Source organism: Akebia trifoliata, chromosome 10, assembly GCF_017979445.1.
Source record: "Akebia trifoliata isolate Shusen 1 chromosome 10, ASM1797944v1, whole genome shotgun sequence".
Classification (NCBI taxonomy): domain Eukaryota; kingdom Viridiplantae; phylum Streptophyta; class Magnoliopsida; order Ranunculales; family Lardizabalaceae; genus Akebia; species Akebia trifoliata.
This window is the reverse complement of record NC_141384.1, coordinates 5,595,157-5,614,354: the sequence shown is the minus strand read 5'-3', so window position 1 is coordinate 5,614,354 and position 19,198 is coordinate 5,595,157. Positions and strand designations below refer to the sequence as shown.

The 19,198-nt window shown below is 34.6% G+C and overlaps 1 protein-coding gene across 2 annotated transcripts; it reads left to right on the top strand.

The window, feature by feature from the left end:
- The first annotated feature begins 8,654 nt into the window (after positions 1-8,654).
- LOC147392937 (peroxidase 16-like) lies at positions 8,655-16,865 on the top strand. Of its 2 annotated transcripts, XM_086456381.1 has the most exons (11): positions 8,655-9,048; positions 9,334-9,531; positions 9,623-9,788; positions 9,893-10,264; positions 13,902-14,302; positions 14,396-14,701; positions 14,800-14,969; positions 15,077-15,177; positions 15,266-15,607; positions 15,717-16,130; positions 16,230-16,865. In XM_086456381.1, the coding sequence occupies exons 1-11, from the start codon at positions 8,842-8,844 to the stop codon at positions 16,841-16,843; spliced, it is 3,291 nt and encodes a 1,096-aa protein (XP_086312507.1). In that variant the 5' UTR covers positions 8,655-8,841; the 3' UTR covers positions 16,844-16,865. The 2 variants fall into 2 exon arrangements, with proteins under 2 accessions (XP_086312507.1, XP_086312508.1); XM_086456382.1 differs by lacking the exons at positions 13,902-14,302; positions 14,396-14,701; positions 14,800-14,969; ... (2 more) ...; positions 15,717-16,130; positions 16,230-16,865 and having other exon boundaries at positions 8,693-9,048; positions 9,893-10,377.
- The last annotated feature ends 2,333 nt before the right edge of the window (positions 16,866-19,198 follow it).

The window sequence follows — 19,198 nt, the reverse complement described above, 5'->3', positions numbered from 1 at the left end:
CTTTGGCTATTCAAACTGTTTAAGAACTTCGTGTCTTAAGTTTGACACTATTGGAATAAAAGCTTGTGTACTGTAGAATAAATGGATACAATTATTTGAGTTTATCAATCAATTTCATTGCTGTTTTCTTATTTATTTGGCACCATCTCCGAAACCCAGTTGGGTCCAGAGTCGGACATTTATAGAGCCCTGTGGTAATCTTATAATAATTAAATATCAAGGAACCTTCGTTGTTCTATAGAGAGAGAAAACGAGCAGTTGAGAAACTTGCGGTGTGGTTAAAGCATGACAATCCAAGAGGTGGCCTATGAACTAAAATAATTCATCACCACTTGCCGATGGAGATGGTTTGTGGAAATCTCTTGTACAATGGGGTTTTCATAACTGATCTTTAATGAACTAAAACCTGACGTAATGTGCTCAAACCTATCAAACAATGTAATTTACCAATCAAGACTCTCATTGACCATCTCCTTGTAAATCCAGTATCTCCTTGGAAGACAATCTTAAAAAAATGTTAAATCACACTGCTACATCTGTGGGCACGGCACATTGGTTGCCAGCGAGCTCTCTAGTATTAGCAAAACCCAGATGCATTTTAGTTAAACTCTGCATTTGCTCTCTCATTACATTTCTTCACGCATAAATACATCAACTGGTACCATTACCATGCCTAGAGAGGTGTCCGGTGGTAGAATGTATCATTGCCACGAGACGTACTACATACCGGCTGTCTCCACTAATATCATTTCCACAAAATATTGTTAATAGAAATTTTATTAAGAAAACATTTCAGTTAATACAACGGAGTACCAAACTTTCTACATAATCCCCCATCAGGGTAATCTTTTGAGTCATGTGGTCTCTGTGAGATAAAATACTCATAGTAGTTTTATATATTATCTAGTTTTTTGTTTCTTACAATATACATTCACTCATCAAGATCCAAAATCAATTATTCTCCTAAAAACTATTAAGTTCAAAGAAAATACATACCCATGAACAAAGACAATAGGAAAATAATTATAAAATTACATGAAATCTCTTGAATACATTGGATTTTTTCTTAAACTCCACATGCTCCACTTCATGGAATTCTTGCTTCAAGTCATGGAATTGATCTTCTACTTCATGGAATTCTTCTTCAACTATATCACGATTACGTCTATCTTCGATAAAGTGCCTTCTGACTTCCTCGTATGATGAAAATGATTTGTGATAAGCTGACGGATATCTATCGACATACTGGTGACATTCTTCTCAAGTGAAAAATATACTGGTCTTTCTCCCTATAAAGACAACATAAAACTTGCCCATTTTGATAGCAAACCTGACAAAATCAATTGTGAGTGGTTTTACAAAATTTTAGGAGTTCTTATAAGTATTCCTATAACAAGTATGTTTTAATATCAATAACAATTAAAACGACAATAACATATGGTTCAACACAAACAAGTGGGTAGAAGGTTGTTAGGCCTTCACCTCCAATCTTAACTCTTGGTTCACAACAACGGAGGGTCTAAACTCACATCCATTGTTAACTTCTCTTGTCCCATAAGTAACTCTAATAGGTAGAGTTCTACTAAAAGGGTCAATAACATACCCTATAACTCTACCAATAGCCAAAGGATCCCTAATCTCTCTACACAATGATGATTAATGAAGGAAATCATATTAATGAGTATTGTTGGGATGGTTGAGGAAGATGAAGGCATTGGGGCTCTAAATATAGTGTAAGAAAGAATATATCAACTATTTTAATTTATTTTGTGTGGCTTTTGATCCATCACTAGCATTTACTTTCTTTTTTCAACCAGAAATTCACAATGTGTACATATTTTCTCTCTTTCCCTATAAAGTTAAGTGGGGCCTTAATGCTTGTATTCTAGTGGACTGGTTTATAGAGTGATCAATTGGGAGGATTCCATGTGTACCTCTATGATTCGTAAGATTCGAAATCATTTATGATTTCGAAGCATAATAATTCTTTTTGATATCTTTATGACATGGTGCAAGGCCATTCAACAAGTCACATTCTTATAAAAATGTTGAAGGAAAGTTCATTGAATTTGTGAAAAAAATAAATTGTGATATACAATTGAAGAATGTTCAATCTTACAGGTTTAATTCACTAAGATAATTAAGCAAGCAAGTGGAACTTAATCAAAGAAACATAATTCACAAGGGGTAAAGGGGCTCATCAGCTCTATGGGTTTCATTGTTTGTGATTCAAAAGGTTCAAACCTTCTGAACATCTTTCCAATAAATATCCAGATTTGAAACAAATGCATCACAATAAATAAAATCGGAAAAAAAACCTTAAACAAATAAAATGACCCAAAAAGTTATAATCATAACATGATCATCAGGTAGAAAATAAATAACCCAAATTAAATTAGTTTTCAAATTTGTATTACAATACTTTTTTAATTGTCCATTTGACATTTTCTTAACCCCCAAAATATACAATTATTCAATGACTAATGATAGACTTACACTCTAAAACCTAACGCTCTTTGTACGCTCCTTGACGTGGCAGTGATAGAGCCATGGATTTTTCCTTGTGTATCTCGAAGAAAAAAATCTATGGTGGTGCATATAAAGAGCGTCAGATTATCACGACTCTTATTCAATGCAGTCCAATATTTGGCATACATGTTTATAGTTCTATTAAAAGATCTTAGAGTCATACATATCTTACCTTTCTTAAAATGATTTGTAATTTTAATATTGTAATTCTAGTGAAGTATTTGTGCCCTCTAGTCTCCATTAAATCTCATTCTAGTCTTAAGTCTCTTTAATTTACTATCCTCTTAAGGCATCTGAGTGCTTAGCATGATCCCAAAACAGGGAGGACGAGCTTACAGTGATTGCTTCCCAATCACATTGTATTATATCCTTCCAACAAGCTTGGTAATTTAATTTGTACATCAATTTAGTTTAAATTTTCATTGCATAATTAACAGATATTTTAGACAAATTTACAAAATAAATGAAACAACTGATACAAACTAAAAAAAAATTAAAAATCAATGGTTCTCCACAAAGTTAAGCATTTAGACAATTTTAAAATGGGGTTTCACATGGATAACAATTAAGGATTTAATTTAAACACTAGAACTACAATCTTCTCAATAGAGATGCTTATTTCAAATAATTCTTACTAAAATCACAATAAAAAAAAAAAAACTACTGATTTAATCCAAAAAAATTTAATTGAAAATAAACCCTAAATAATTCCTGATTTATTGTTTTTGAAAAATCGGAAACTAAAATCACAATAAATAAAATCGAAAATCAAATCACAATAATTCCGACTTTTTTTGACTTCACGAATGAATAAATTAGTCATGTTCATAGAATAATAATTACAGTGTATGAGAAATCACAATAAAAAAAATTAAAAATAAAAAGTAAAAAAAAAACTTACAGTTCTGTCGAAGCATCCGAAGGTTTCAGCGATGATAGGGCGAGAGAGAGAGAGAGAGGCAGGCAGCGAGAGTGAATGAGAGAGGCAGCGAGAGTGAGCCATTCGTGCGAGGGTTTCAGTGCGAGAGTGAGTCGTTCGTGCGAGGGTTTCAGCGAGGAATAGGGCGAGCGAGCGAGAGAGAATGATGAGAAGTGAGAGAGAGAGAGAGTGAGAGTGAGAGAGAGGCAAGAGTGAGAGAGAGAGGGTGAGAGCGAGCGAGAGAGATCGAAGAAAGAAAGGAGAGAGTTCGAACAAAGAGAGAGAACAGAGAGTTCTGTTCTCTCTGATTTAAAGAGAAGAGGGAGGAGGAGCATGAAATACCCAATTCTTAAAGGATGGCGCTGTAAATATATAACTTTTTATTATAACGCGTGAAATTAAATCACGTCCGTTGGATCACGTTATATCTAGCGGTCCGAAAATGTTTGCCAAACAGTTCGCCATTCCGTTAGCCCGCGAACGCTCCCTATATATATATATATATATATTATATATATATCTATATATAGATATAGGGTAGCGTTCAATGGCTAACTTTTTGGCAAAACATTTTTCAAAACATGAGTTAGAAGTTTTGGAATGGGCTGATCTTTGGTGAGGATGATCTCTACGGTGAGGAGATCATCATCACCAAAAATCAGCCCATTCCAAAACTTCTAAACCATGTTTACAAGTTGAAAAATCGTGGACCGTCCATTTTTTGTAAACTATTTTTGATGGGGTTAGAAGTTTTGGAATGAGCTGATTTGGTGATGATGATCTCCTCACCGTAGAGATCATCCTCACCAAAATCAACCTATTCCAAAACTTCTAACTCATGTTTTGAAAAATGTTTTGCCAAAAAGTTAGCCATTGAATGGGACCAAACATTTTGGCAAAACATGAGTTAGAAGTTTTGGAATTGGCTCATTTTTGGTGAGGATGATCTCTACAGTGAGGAGATCATCATCACCAAAAATTAACTCATTCCAAAACTTCTAACCCCATCAAAAATGGTTTACAAAAAATGGACAGTCCACCATTTTTCAACTTGTAAACATGGGGCTAGAAGTTTTGGAATGGGCTGATTTTTGATGAGGATGATCTCCTCACCGTAGAGACCATCCTCATAAAAACTCAGCCCATTCCAAAACTTCTAACCCATGTAGGACAAAAATGGTTGGTTAAAATGTTGGCCAAAATGTTTGGTGTTGAATGGGACCCTATATATATACATGTATGGGAACGGTTTAGCAGCCTTAAAGTTTGCCAAACATTTTTCAAAACATAGGTTAGAAGTTTTGGAATGAGCTGGTTTTTTGTGAGGATGATCTCTATGATGAGGAGATCATCCTCACCAAAAATCAGCTCATTTTTAAATTTCTAACCCTAATTTACAAATTGAAGAATCGTGGACCGTCTAAGTTTTGTAAATCACTTTTGATGGGGTTAGAAGTTTTGGAATATGCTGATTTTTGGTGAGGATGATCTCCTCATCATATGGATCATCCTCACAAAAAATCAGCTTATTCCAAAACTTCTAACCTATGTTTTGAAAAATGTTTGGCAAACTTTAGGGCTAGTGAAACGCTCTCACATACACACACACATATATATATATAGGGGGCGGTTCAAGGGTCATATGAAAAAACAATGGTTTTTCAAAAGATGGGTTAGAGGTTTTGAATTGAGTTGATTTTTTGCAAGGATGGTCACTATGATGAGAAGATCATCCTCACAAAAAATCAGCTCAATCAGAAACTTCTAAATCCATCAAAAGTGATTTACAAATTATTGACAAAAATTGTCAAAAAATCAACGGTCCACATTCTAAATCACTTTTAATGGGGTTAGAAGTTTCAGATTGGACTGATTTTTTTCTGGATGATCTTCCCATCATAGAGATCATGCTCACAAAAAATCAGCTCAATCTGAAATTTCTAACCCATATTTTAAAAATTTATATATGTTACATTGTTTTTACATATGTTTTCTCATATGTCCCTTGAACCTGACCCATATATATATATATATATATATATATATGTTACATATATTTATAAGTTTTATAGTTATATATATATATATGTTACATATATGTATAAGTTTTATAGTTATATAAATTTAAAAAAAGATTATATTTATAACTTATAAGTTGAAGTTCAGATTTATGCGAATCCAAACCGAACTGAAATCTGTTACCCAAAATTTTTAAAAAGATTTGAAATTTGAAATTTGAATTTTCGATTATACCCAAACCCGGAATTATTGGTTTAGTCTCGATTTTAGCCAAACCCAAACCGAACTGAAAATTTAGTTCAGGTTGGTTTGGGTTTACCTGAATGTACATCCCTAGTCCCGTTCGGTAGACAACGTTAGGGAGACAACATAATTATCTTCTAGGGTTAGACGTGTCATAGGGTTGATTTTTTGTGAGGATGATCTTTATGGTGAGGAGATCATCCTCTAAAAAAAATCAGCCAAATCTGAAACTTCTAACCCTATCAAAAGTGGTTTAGAATTGTGAACCATGATTTTTACCGTTAATTTGTAAATCACTTTTGATGGGGTTAGAAGTTTCATATTGAGCGGATTTTTTATGAGGATGCTCTCCTCACCATGGCGATCATCCTCACAAAAAATCAGCCCAATTCAAAACTTTTAAGCTATGTAGGACAAATTTTGTCTTCCAAAAGTTGTTTGCTGATCCAGGTTGTACTCGATCAAGATCGGTCTCGATTTCAATCAGGTCCGGGTTACACAGTTGAACACCCCAAATGTCATTAGATAAAAATGGATAAGATTTTGAATTTCAGTAAGATCTGATCCATTGATAACCCTACAAACTCATGCGGAAACTTGAATTGATTGGAGAGATGGCTAAGACTACACCTTAGAAAGTGGAGGTCTTTAGTTCGAATCCATCCTTAATGACCACCATTGAGGATTTATCACATAAATTACGTAGTGCATGAGTGGGGAGGGGATTGCACGTGCCCTGAAGATTAGTCAGCTGCTCCAAGTGGCCCAGATACCTCGGTCCCCCCCCCCCCCCCCCCAAAAAAAAAAAAAAAAAAAAAAAAAAAAAAAACCACTTTAATGGTTTGGGCTAGGCTAAGGATAAGCCCACCAAAAAACTTACGAAGGAGCCCAAGGGCTGGCCGAACTGACCCCATGTGGCATTTGCTTAGTTTGGGAAGTTGTTGGTAATATTTAATTTAGGGAAAGAGTCCCAGTTGGCCTTGAGAAGCCAAAAGACTTGACAGAGTAGTAATATATACTTTATTTAGGAGTTGTGGGTGGGATGTTTCTCCGTTGCCATTGCCTTAGCGGGCGCCATGTGACTCTTCTAATATGGGCCATGTGAGAGCTTATATTCTTATTCTTATTCTTATTCTTATTTATAATTGTTATATATAATTTTTTTTTTTTCTCTTTGGATCATTAATATTTACCTCCATCAACAATGTGATATATTAAACATGTCTCCCTAAAGACTAGGGCTGGCAATGGGTCTGATAATATCTGCTTTCCCAAGTTATTTGGGTATGGGTACAAATTTTTTATCCGTTAAAGAATTAGGGTAAATTTATCCGTAATTATTTTTATTAGAATATTTTAAGATAAGATTTGGAAATGTGTCTTATCCAACCCAGATATCCAATTATCTGAGTTTAATATGGTAAATTCACAATAAAATATAGGTATAACACAAAATTAAAGTTTTTCCATCATCTTCATAATGAAGTATATATATCTGACTTGGATATCCGTTTGAAATTTAAGCACAAGTTGGATATGGATATTCTTTACAAAAGTGGATAAATAGTTGGATGTGAATATTCTTAATATAAGTGGATGAAAAAATCGGACATGGATAATCAGATATAGAGTTGGATAAGGCTATGGAAATAGCTTCATCCGACCCACACCCAACCCATTGCAAGCCCTAGTAGAGACACCTCCCTCATTTGACTTGAGTCAACACCATGGACTAGAAATGGTTACTTATGAATGTATTAACATCTACAATGTAGTAATTTACCGATTAATAACTAACACTAACTCAGTTACTTATTTAAAAAAATGGTATAATACCAAATGAGAATTTTCACATTTTAAAGGAGCCTCCCTCATTTGACTTGGGTCAACATTATTGATTAGAAATGTTTGTTAATGCCCATCTCCGAATGTGACTGACTAGAACACCGATGAAATGGACTTGGATTCATGAAATATATTGATTAGAGTCAATGGGAGAAGTATTGACAAATTAAAAATATTGGGTGTTTTGCTAATTGTCCAATTGACAAGGAGCTAAAGCAAATAATATTTATATTTGAAGGGCAAAGAAAAGAAAAAAAAATGGAACAAATTCTTTAATTAAATATAAACGCAAGTAAACAAAGACCAACAAACAAGGCAAGGTAGAAAAAGATAGGGTTTTATATTCTTCCCTTTGTCATTCCCCAAAAAGTTTGTTTTGTTTTGATTTTTGATTTTTGATTTTTGATTTTTTGATTTTTTGATTTTTTGATTTTTCGTTTGAGATCTCACCCTTAAAAAATAGGGTTTTGTACAATTATACTCTTAAAAAATCATTTTTTTAATTTTTTAATTGATTCATGTGAAGCTATCATAAACTAATGATTGTTCTCTAAATATATGATTACTAGCTTTATATTACCAAACTAGAAGTTAAGGGAGTTGGTACCGCCCAAAAGCCCCGTTAACCCAAACCCAATATCTTGAGTAGTGGTCACTACCTTTTAGATCTAATTACTAATAGGTAAATTAAGAAAATTGAGGTAAATCGAAGTAATAAGAAAATATATGAAAGATGCTTCGATCATTAAACAAAGTAGAAAGGTGAAAAGGATTGAGGTCAGGATCCATCTTTCAGACTCAACTCATAATTTTTCCGGGTCGGGTCGGGTACTTGCCCCCCACCCACACAAGAGTCTTCAAAATGTATAAGGATTTTTCTGCTACCGCTATTGCCCCCCACAAATTTCTTTTTTCAAACTTTGAAGTCTTAATTGCCTCCACGTAGACAAAATCCTAGCTCTCTGCCTCGAGTCGGGTAAAGAGTACCTTAAGCCTGATCCAAACCCGATTTATTGACACCTTTGAACAAAACATAATCATTAGCTAATTAATTCCTCTCTTAGCTGCCAACTCTTGAAAGTTTCCAATCTCAGCTAGACAGAGAGTAGGCTTAAAAGTCTGCTCTTCAATCCCATTATTTATTTATTTTTTTGCATGTTTTGCCTGGATATGTTCTTAGCCAAATTCAAGATTCTTGACAGATAAGAACAACCCATCTCTCATTTGCTTCATCTTTACATATATATACCTTTAACCACAACAACAAATGAAACAAAAAAACAGTCATGGAGCATCCCAAACTCTTCATCCTCTCATTTCTTCTCCCTCTTCTCATTATCACAACTTCTGCTCAACTTCAACGTGATTACTATAAGAAAACTTGTCCCAATGTGGAATCGATTGTACGCAATGCCGTTGCACTGAAGTTTCGTCAGACTTTCGTGACTGCCCCGGGCACTCTTAGACTCTTCTTCCATGATTGCTTTGTTCGGGTTCGTTCATTTAACTGTTTGATTTCTTTTTATCCAATTCATGTACTCTTGTTCTGAATTTTTTCAACAATAAAATCCTAAAAAACTAGCCCCATCCTTGGTGTGAGGGGTTGTGATTGAATTGAATTCATTGGCTTATTTATTTTTGTCAAATTCATGTACTTTTTGTTCTAGATTTTTATATTAATTAAATTCTAAAAACTAGATTATTGGTTGAATTCATGTACTATTGTTCTAGATGTGGTCATAGTGATTCTAAAAAACTTGCCCATTCTTGATAATCAGGGGTGTGATGCTTCGGTTCTTCTATCGTCGCCAAGTAATAGTGCAGAGAAGGACCACCCAGACGATATATCTCTTGCAGGTGATGGGTTTGACACAGTGATCAAAGCCAAGGCTGCTGTTGATAGGGATTCTAGTTGCCGAAACAAGGTCTCGTGTGCTGACATATTGGCCATGGCCACTAGAGATGTTGTAGCCTTGGTAAGCAAACACTTATCTCATTGATCCAATCTTTTTCCTCCTTAAACTTGTGCTGAACTATCACTTTAATGATCATAACTCTCAATTGCAGTCGGGTGGACCATCGTACCCTGTTGAATTAGGGAGACTTGACGGTAGAATCTCCACTAAAGCAAGTGTTCAACGTCGTCTTCCCCACCCTGAATTTAGTTTAGATCAGCTCAATTCCATGTTTGCCACTAATGGACTTACCCAAACAGATATGATCGCATTATCGGGTATTTTTCTCAATTGGTTACTATATTTTTATTTTGAACACAAACATGAACATGTCATAATATTTGGAAATAATTTGAAATTTTCATACAATGGGTTTTTGTAGGAGCACATACGATCGGGTTCTCTCATTGTAGCAAATTCTCTAAACGGATTTACAATTTCAGTCCCAATAGTCAGGTAGACCCAACTATCAAGTCAAGTTATGCTAGGCAGCTCCAACAGATGTGCCCAAGAAATGTAGACCCAACAATAGCTATCAACATGGATCCCACCACACCTCAAAAATTTGACAATGTCTACTTCAGGAATCTTCAACAAGGAATGGGTTTATTCACCTCTGATCAAATCTTGTTTACGGATAGCAGATCAAAGAACATTGTGAACTTGTTTGCGTCGAACAACACAGCTTTCCAACAAGCTTTCATAACTGCCATTACAAAGCTAGGAAGAGTGGGGGTCAAGACTGGAAACCAAGGTGAAATTCGGCGCGATTGCACCGTTGTGAACTAGAAGATTGCTTGTTATTCATGAATAGCTAGTATAGAACTTCCTTTTTATTCATTTTTTTTTTCTTTTTGTAGTTTTTCTTCTTTTTTTGTTTTCATGGATTGATTCTTTTTATTTTAATTGGAATAAGTATGGATTGTTTGTGCAAAAAAGAAAAGATTTTATCTAGATGTTCACATGAACTTTCTTGTCATTTTTCCGTGCTAGCATACCAAGGTAAGACAAGAAGCAATTGGCATTAGTTTGAGCCTTCATAGTAATGATGGTTAGCAAAAATAGTCCAATCAATCAAGCAATTTCATCTGATTTATGTGAAATAGCTCCAAGTGATATGTCTTATTAGGGATAAGAGTTAGACATGGTCTAAGCACTGAAAACCATGTGAGACTTGATCTCCAACAGTAAAAACCGCGTGCGAATTATCCCAGATATGTTGCATTTTCCTCTAGCACATCCTCCGACTCTAGTGCTCCTTGACCCACCGTTCATCTTCTTCCCCCACCATCTGTTTGAACTGTAGATTATGACAAAAGAACAAAACTACCTTGGCAAGCAAAGATAGATCCACAGAGATAACATTAATCCAATGCTATTTTTTAGTTTCAATCCAATTCAAATTTACGTAACTAATTTAAAAACGATTTACGAGAATAAACTATCTAAAGAAAACATGAAATTCAAAGGTTTAAACTAATATGAAGAAGTTTAAATCAGTTTGATCCACCATCACAAGTTTTATTAATGATTTACGATCCTCTATTTATCTCGATCCACTAAACAAAGCTAATGTTTGTGGATCGAAAAATTTGACAGTTATATTAAAAAGAAAATTCAAAGTATGTGATTTATGTATTATTGAAAATTATAGGACAAGTATTAAATGTTCTCTGTGAAGCATGATTTATCTTGAACTTATCAAAGAATAAACCATCAAAATTGAGAACAATTAATATTAAATCCTATAATAATTATTTAAGATTATCATAATAAAACAATCAGGCATTATTATGATAATAGTAAAAAGATTAATAAAAGCTTGTTCAGGCTTCCTCGACCAATCTAACAGAGAGTTTAGCCGATGGTTATCGTAAGAACAATAAAGTAAAAACAAAGAAAAAAGAACATGAAAGAGAGAGAGAGAGTAGAGATGAGAGAAAGATGGATCTTCTTTATTGTTTCTTGAAGTTTGAAATCGACAGAACTTCTTTGATTACAACTTCTTCTTCAAACAAAAAGCTAAAAGAAAAATAAAATAAAAAGCTCCTAAAATTCTATATATAAATTTACAGATCTCCCTATTTTATAAATGTCCTTTAAGCTCTGATCTGGTCTCTTATTTATAGAGATCATATTAGGGTTTCTAAGGTTACTAAGGTTTGGAAACCTTTTGTAAGCAAAACAATTTCAATACGAAGTTTTTGTAGCCACCAAGCTACTGCACAAATCTCGAGGTTTGACTCCTCGACATCATCGCATTGCTCAAGTTGACCAAGGTACCGGGGTCCAGTTGGGCCTAAATTTTGGTTTTTGGTCTTATTTCGGATCTTGGATTATAGTGGTATCTTCGGATTTTTCTGATTCACCTTGAAACTTTGCGAATTTCTCCTGTTACATATAAATAACCGCAATTAGGTTCGTAATATATATTTTAATGGAAATCAATAATAAATATGGACTAGCAATGAATTATCTCTAATTAGAGGATGTAGTATATAATTTAGGGTTTGAGAAACCACTTTTAAATCCTTATCACCATCCAATCTTACCCAATTTTGCATTAAAAATAATGTTGATTGATCAATTGAATGGTACAAAGCCCATCTTGTAGCTAAAGGTTACACTCAACAAGAGGGAATCGATTATACGAAGACCTTTAGTCTCATAGTCAAGCCAACGGTAATTCTCACCATTCTCTTTCTTGCAATTAGTCGTGGATGGACTATCCATCAATTGGACATACACAATGCTTTCCTTCATGGTAACCTATCCGAAGAGGTTGACATGTCTCAACCTCCTGGCTTTATTGATGCTCGTTATCCTCATTGTGTATGTCATCTTTGGAAATCACTCTTTGGCCTCAAGCAAGCATCAACTTCGTGATTTGATTGGCTTATCCCCTTTTTCTCATTACTAATGATTTTATTGCTTCAAAAACTAACATGTTTCTATTTATCAAATCAAATGCCCATACTACTACTACCTATGTGCTTGTTTATATTGATGACATTCTCATTACAGATCATTCTAATGCTTTTATTCGCCAACTTATCCAACAATTGGGTCGGGAACTTTCCATCAAAGACTTGCGACTTCTCCCTTTTTTTCATGGCATTGAGGTTCAATCTATTCAAAGCGGCTCTTCCTCACTCAATGTCAATACATTGCTGAGCTTCTCCACAAAGCTTCCATGGATGGTGCTAAACCGCTTCCTAATCCACTTTCTCCTACTTCAAAATTTTCCAAAGATAACGGTGATCCCTCTGATAAATGCGACTCTTTATCGTAGCATTGTTGGAGCTACAATATGCTACCATCACTCAACCTGATACCTCATTTTGTGTATCGTGTGTGTCAGTACATGCATAAGCCAACTATGGTTCATTGGGAAGCTTTAAAGCCCATCATGCGGTACTTGAAAGCCACAATCAACCACGGCCTCACTTTTCTCTTATCATCATCCCTTCAATTAACTGCTTTCTCCAATGCCGATTGGGCTGGTTGCCCCGATGATCGGAAATCCACCGGTGGATTTACCATATTTCTAGGTCCTAATCTCATTTCATGGAGCTCTCTTAAACAGAGATCTGTTTCTCGTTCAAGCACGGAATCGGAATACCGTGCCATTGCGGATGCCACTTCAGAAGTTACATGGATTCAATCCCTTCTTTGCGAACTTCGCATTCATCAGTCTCGTTGTTCCATTTTATGGTGCAATAACATTGGTGCTCCCTATTTGACAGCGAACCCAATCTTTCACAATCCTATGAAGCATATCGAAATAGCTTTCCACTTTGTGCGAGACAAAGTTGCAAAACATCTCCTTCAAGTTCGCTATATCTCTATAAAAGATAAAGTTGCCAACATTATGAGTAAAGCTTTATCAACGGGATGGTTTCACTTCTTGCAAGACAAGCACAATGTCACCGCTGGGACACTTCAGTTGCGGGGGAATATTACAGATAAGAGTTAGACTTGTTCTCAAACGCTGAAAACCATGTGAGACTTGGTCTCCAACAACGAAAACTGTGTGCGACTTATCCTGGATCTGTTGGACTCTTTTTATCTCCAACTCTTGTAACTAATCTGTAAAGAATTGTTTATAAATAGAGAACTCTCATGAACAGAAAAGTGAGAGAGAAAACAACCATAATTTAAAATACTTCATTTATAGAAGCGTATCATTTCTTTAGAAGCAATAAATTAGTTATTTAGATAAAATAAAATGCTCTTAATTTTCCTATAAATACACGGTATAATACCCATTGTTCAAAACGTAGTCTTTCTCTTCTTCTCTCTAGACCTTTAGATTCTCATGTCAAGAGAGATGGCAAAGCTTAGTCTTCTTCTTTCTCTATTTCTTACTTTCTTCACTATTTCTATTGCAGCTAGAATCCCTTCATCTCTTTTTCCTTCCCTCAAGGTTGCTTCCCAAAACAATTCTGCAAACTACACTCATGTATGTGATCCTAAGAGGTTTGCCGACATGGGGTTGGATATGTCTCAATTCGCGTATTGCGATTCGTCTCTTTCGTTCGACATTAGGGTCAAGGACTTAGTTGATCGAATGAAATTACCCGAGAAGGTGCAACAACTTGGAGATCGTGCTTATGGTGTCTCTAGGCTTGGGCTTCCCAAGTATGACTGGTGGTCCGAGGCACTCCATGGCGTATCCAACGTCGGCCATGGAACCCGTTTCGATGATCTTATTCCTGGTGCAACTAGCTTTCCAACAGTGATTCTAACTGCAGCATCGTTCAATGAGTCTCTATGGAAAAATATAGGCCAGGTAACACGTATTGACATGTACATGAAGAATAACACTATATATTTTGATTTTAATTGTCACCAAGTTGATATATACGTATGTCATGTGTCTTAGGTTGTTTCGACTGAGGCAAGAGCAATGTACAACCTTGGTCGTGCTGGGTTGACGTATTGGAGTCCTAATATTAATGTAGTTAGGGACCCTAGATGGGGAAGAATTACCGAGACACCAGGCGAAGATCCTTATGTCGTCGGTAGGTATGCTGTTAACTATGTTAGAGGCTTACAAGATGTTGAGGGCTCTGAGAATGTGGCAGACTTGAACTCTAGGCCTCTCAAGGTTTCTGCTAGTTGTAAGCATTATGCTGCCTACGATGTCGATAATTGGCTTGGAGTTGATCGTTTCCATTTTGACGCAAGGGTATATTTGTACTTTGAGCTCATCTTTAATAAATATATATATAATTCTTGTATCAAGCAAATATATATATGATTGAATTGTATAATTATATTCTGAAGGTCACCGAGCAAGATATGTTGGAGACATTCCTTCGTCCCTTCGAGATGTGTGTGAAAGATGGAGATGTTAGTAGTGTTATGTGCTCGTATAACCGCGTCAATGGAATTCCTACTTGTGCTGATCCAAAGCTCTTGAAGGAAACAATCAGAGGAGATTGGGATCTTCATGGGTATTTATATATATATGGCCTTAATTACTGAAATCTCCTTGATTCTGCCTATAATTTGCATAAAATTGAAATGAACTTAACTCACAATTTGTTTAATTTCATTCTAGATATATTGTAGCAGATTGCGATTCTATTAAAGTGATGGTTAATGGCCACAAATGGCTTGGTGACACAAAAGAGGATGCTGTTGCACAAGTCCTCAAAGCAGGTAACATCTTAATTACCCAAACACAATTAATCAAATCCATTTGTTTCTCTCTATTTTGTTACTTAGAAATTTCTATCTTAACTTTCAGGCTTGGATTTAGACTGTGGAGTATATTACACCAACTTCACCAACAATGCTGTAAAGCAAGGGAAAGTTAGAGAGGGAGACATTGACAAGTCTCTTAGGTATCTCTACACTGTACTTATGAGGCTTGGATTCTTTGATGGAAGCCCTTCTTTCATGTCTCTAGGGAAGGAGGATGTGTGCTCTGCTGAACACATTGAATTGGCTGCTGAGGCCGCTAGGGAAGGCATTGTTCTACTTAAGAACGATAACAACACGTTACCTTTGAATTCCAATACTCATAAGAACCTTGCGCTGATAGGCCCGCACGCCAATGCTACCAATGTCATGGTTGGAAACTATGCAGGTACAACACATCTCTAGAATCGATATTTTTTTATACCATTTTTTTTTCAATTTAATTCCTATTTTATGTGTACCATTTTATATGTAAATCATATGTGTCTACAATTTAGGTATTCCATGCCAATACACTTCACCTCTAGATGGTTTCTCCAAATTCGGAAACGTGACATACGAAACTGGATGCGCTAATGCTGCATGCAAGAACGACAGTTTGATCATCCCAGCCAAGAAAGTTGCAAAGAATGCAGATGCTACAATTCTTTTTGTTGGGTTGGATTTGGCTGTAGAAGCCGAGAGCTTGGATAGAGTTGATCTTCTCCTTCCGGGTTATCAAATTCAACTTATCAACCAAGTAGCGGTGAATGCAAAAGGCCCCGTCATTCTTGTAATCATGTCTGCTGGTGGGATTGATATATCTTTTGCTAAAAATAATCCGAATATCAAAGCTATACTTTGGGTTGGATATCCTGGTGAAGAAGGTGGTCGTGCCATTGCTGATGTTATATTCGGGAAATATAATCCTGGTGAGTTTATCAAATTTTAGAATAATGTTTAAGAATACATTTATTGATTTTTAATTTTTTATTGATTATTGATTGATTCTATTTGTATATATTTATTAGGAGGGAAATTACCCATTACATGGTACAAAGCCGATTATGTAGATCAATTGCCAATGACATCGATGCCACTAAGGCCAATTGACGAGTTTGGTTACCCTGGAAGGACCTACAAATTCTTCAATGGTTCAACTGTGTACCCATTCGGTTATGGATTGAGTTACACCCAATTTGATTACGAGCTAAATTCTTCACAAAGATTGCTCGACATTAACTTAGACAAGTACCAACAATGTCGTGATCTCACCTTCAACGATGATGCCTATAGACCTCCATGCCCTGCCGTGTTAGTTGATGATATAAGTTGTGATAAACAATTTGAATTCGAGGTTGAGGTGAAAAATATGGGAAGCGTGGATGGGAATGAAGTTGTAATGGTGTACTCAAAGCCACCTAGTGGCATTGCAAAGACTCATGCTAAGCAAGTTATTGGGTTCAAGAGAGTATTCGTGCCTGTGGGTGCAAGTAGTACAGTCAAGTTTGTGTTGGATGTTTGCAAGAGCTTGAGCATCGTTGAGGATAATGGTTACACCCTTATACCGTCGGGCAAGCACACAATCATGGTGGGTGATGGAGCAATCTCATTCCCCCTTCAAGTCAATATTAAGTCATCATAGTAAAGATATATATATATATATATATATATATATATATATATATATATATACATACTAAATAAAACAATGGGCATTCAACAATGGGTTTGTGGGTTTATACTAAATTTAATTAGGTGGAGCTTATGTTCATGGGTTTATTAGGTCATGAACTTGTTAAAAATTATGATTTAGTTGTAAGAAATTTATAATATATTTCAAATAGATCTCTCTTTATATTATTCCTGTTTGTTGATTGGTGGATTTTATTTTTGATTGGGTATCACATTAAAACATTAGTATTTCAATCTTGTATCAAATCTTTCTCATAGTTGCGAAATTAATAATTAAAAAAACTGGACCAAATCGTATATAAGGTTTATCCAACTTTATCCATTAAAATGGTTGGATGAGTCCATTTTGTGTGATCTGCAAGATATCTTTTCTCATCTAATAGAATGAATTATGAATGGCATTATATTCATCAGGAATCTAACCTCAAGTCCTTGATTTTTAATAATATATCTTTATATGAAAAAAAAAATTAGTCATTTAGATGTGTGGGATCACTTAGTGTTTTTAGGAGATCTTTCCACAAGATTAGAAAACCTCAATTTTCAAAGTGATTACAAATTCTAGACTTTTATCTTCTTAGAAACTAAGATAAATAACCATAATGCCCTCATTTTCAACATCCTACCCTAGATTATTCTAAACCATTGACTTTAATCTCAAAACTCAATTGGGATGGTCTATCACTAATTGCCAGTTTACCACTAACTTGTTTTAAAAATATAAGACTTATGATTAGGGGGGGATGGCAATCTTAACATGACTTACAAACATGACACGAAATTAGTGGGTTTGAGTCATAATAGTGTTAATCCGTCTAACATGATTATTAAATAGGTCAGGTTAGTAGGGGTGTCAACCCACTTAACCTGTAATGTGTAGTTTTGAATATATCAACATTTATTAAAATTTTAAATTACCCATTCTACATGATATAGAGTACTTTTTTTTTTCAAATTCTATATAATATAAAGGTTGTTTTAAGATATTTTTCAAATAATTAATTATTAAGCTTTTAATTGGGAAAAGAAAAAATATTTTCCTTAGTAAGTTATTTATTTATTTGTATTTGTATTTTTGGTAAGCTATTTTTTCATTGAAATATAGAGGCATGTAGTTTTTGATTACTTATATGGATATCCATCTAGGCAAAATGACCCTTAGTAAGATTTAAGGTCATACTAAGTAAGGTTAGGATGTCTATGTGATAATGAAATACACTTTGCTTAGCTTAAAATAATGAAAAACACTTTCAGAAAATTTTCTGACCACATCACCTTATGACATCCAAAAACATGATTTGATGCCACATGGTTGTCAAGGACACAATGATATGAACTTTAAAAAAAATGATTCAAAAGAGTTTTCACCATTGAACTTAGTTTATGGTTATACGACTTTACTTTTAGTAATGCTATTTTATTTTTAGTAGTGAAAATGTAACTTATTTTTTTATATAAATATTATAATTTTATTAAACAGATTATGTATGGATTGGGTCAGGTGTACCTATTTATAAATGGGCTAGGTTTGAATTTGGTAAATTTTCATAATACCCTTACCTCAACACAACAACCTGATCCATCGCCACCCCTACTCATGATGATGGATTTTTGACAGAAGATTCAATTATCCTTATAGCTTTAAGGAATTCCCCGAGAAGAGATTTATAACAATGGGTTTTTTTTTTCTTTCTTGGAAGGTCTTCATCAATAAATAGAAGAAGTTGAATATAAGGGTCTTTTTGGTCATTGTCTTTTAATCTCTCATCTAAGAATAAAATCAAGGATATGTGATCAGTTTGAAAATCTGGGGTCTCTCTAGTTAACCAAAATCCTGAGGGGTATATCTCAAAACAGTAATAATAAACTAGAGATGTTATTAGCACCCAACTTTTACTTAGTAGACCCCAATTTCTTAAATTATTTCACGTGATTAAATATTAAAACGCACTCTTTAAACGTTACAATGGTTTGGTTCAAATTATTATCTTCATATATTTAAGGGTAAATTTTATGTCAGCCCTAATGTTTTGATAATTACAATTACCTCCCTTATAATTTATCTAACAGGCTCACTTACTCCGTTTTGTCAACTTGCCGTCAATCAAACATTAATATTTTTTTTTTATTTGAACTTTTTGTAAAAAGACTATTTTACCTTTTTTAATTTTTTTAATTTTTTTTTAAATATAAATAAGAGACATTGATTTACTTAAGATCTAAGTGAGAGGGTTCAATCTAAGGAATAAGAAAGGTATTATGCACCATATTCTCTTCACGTTGGGTGGTAACCTATAACTTGATT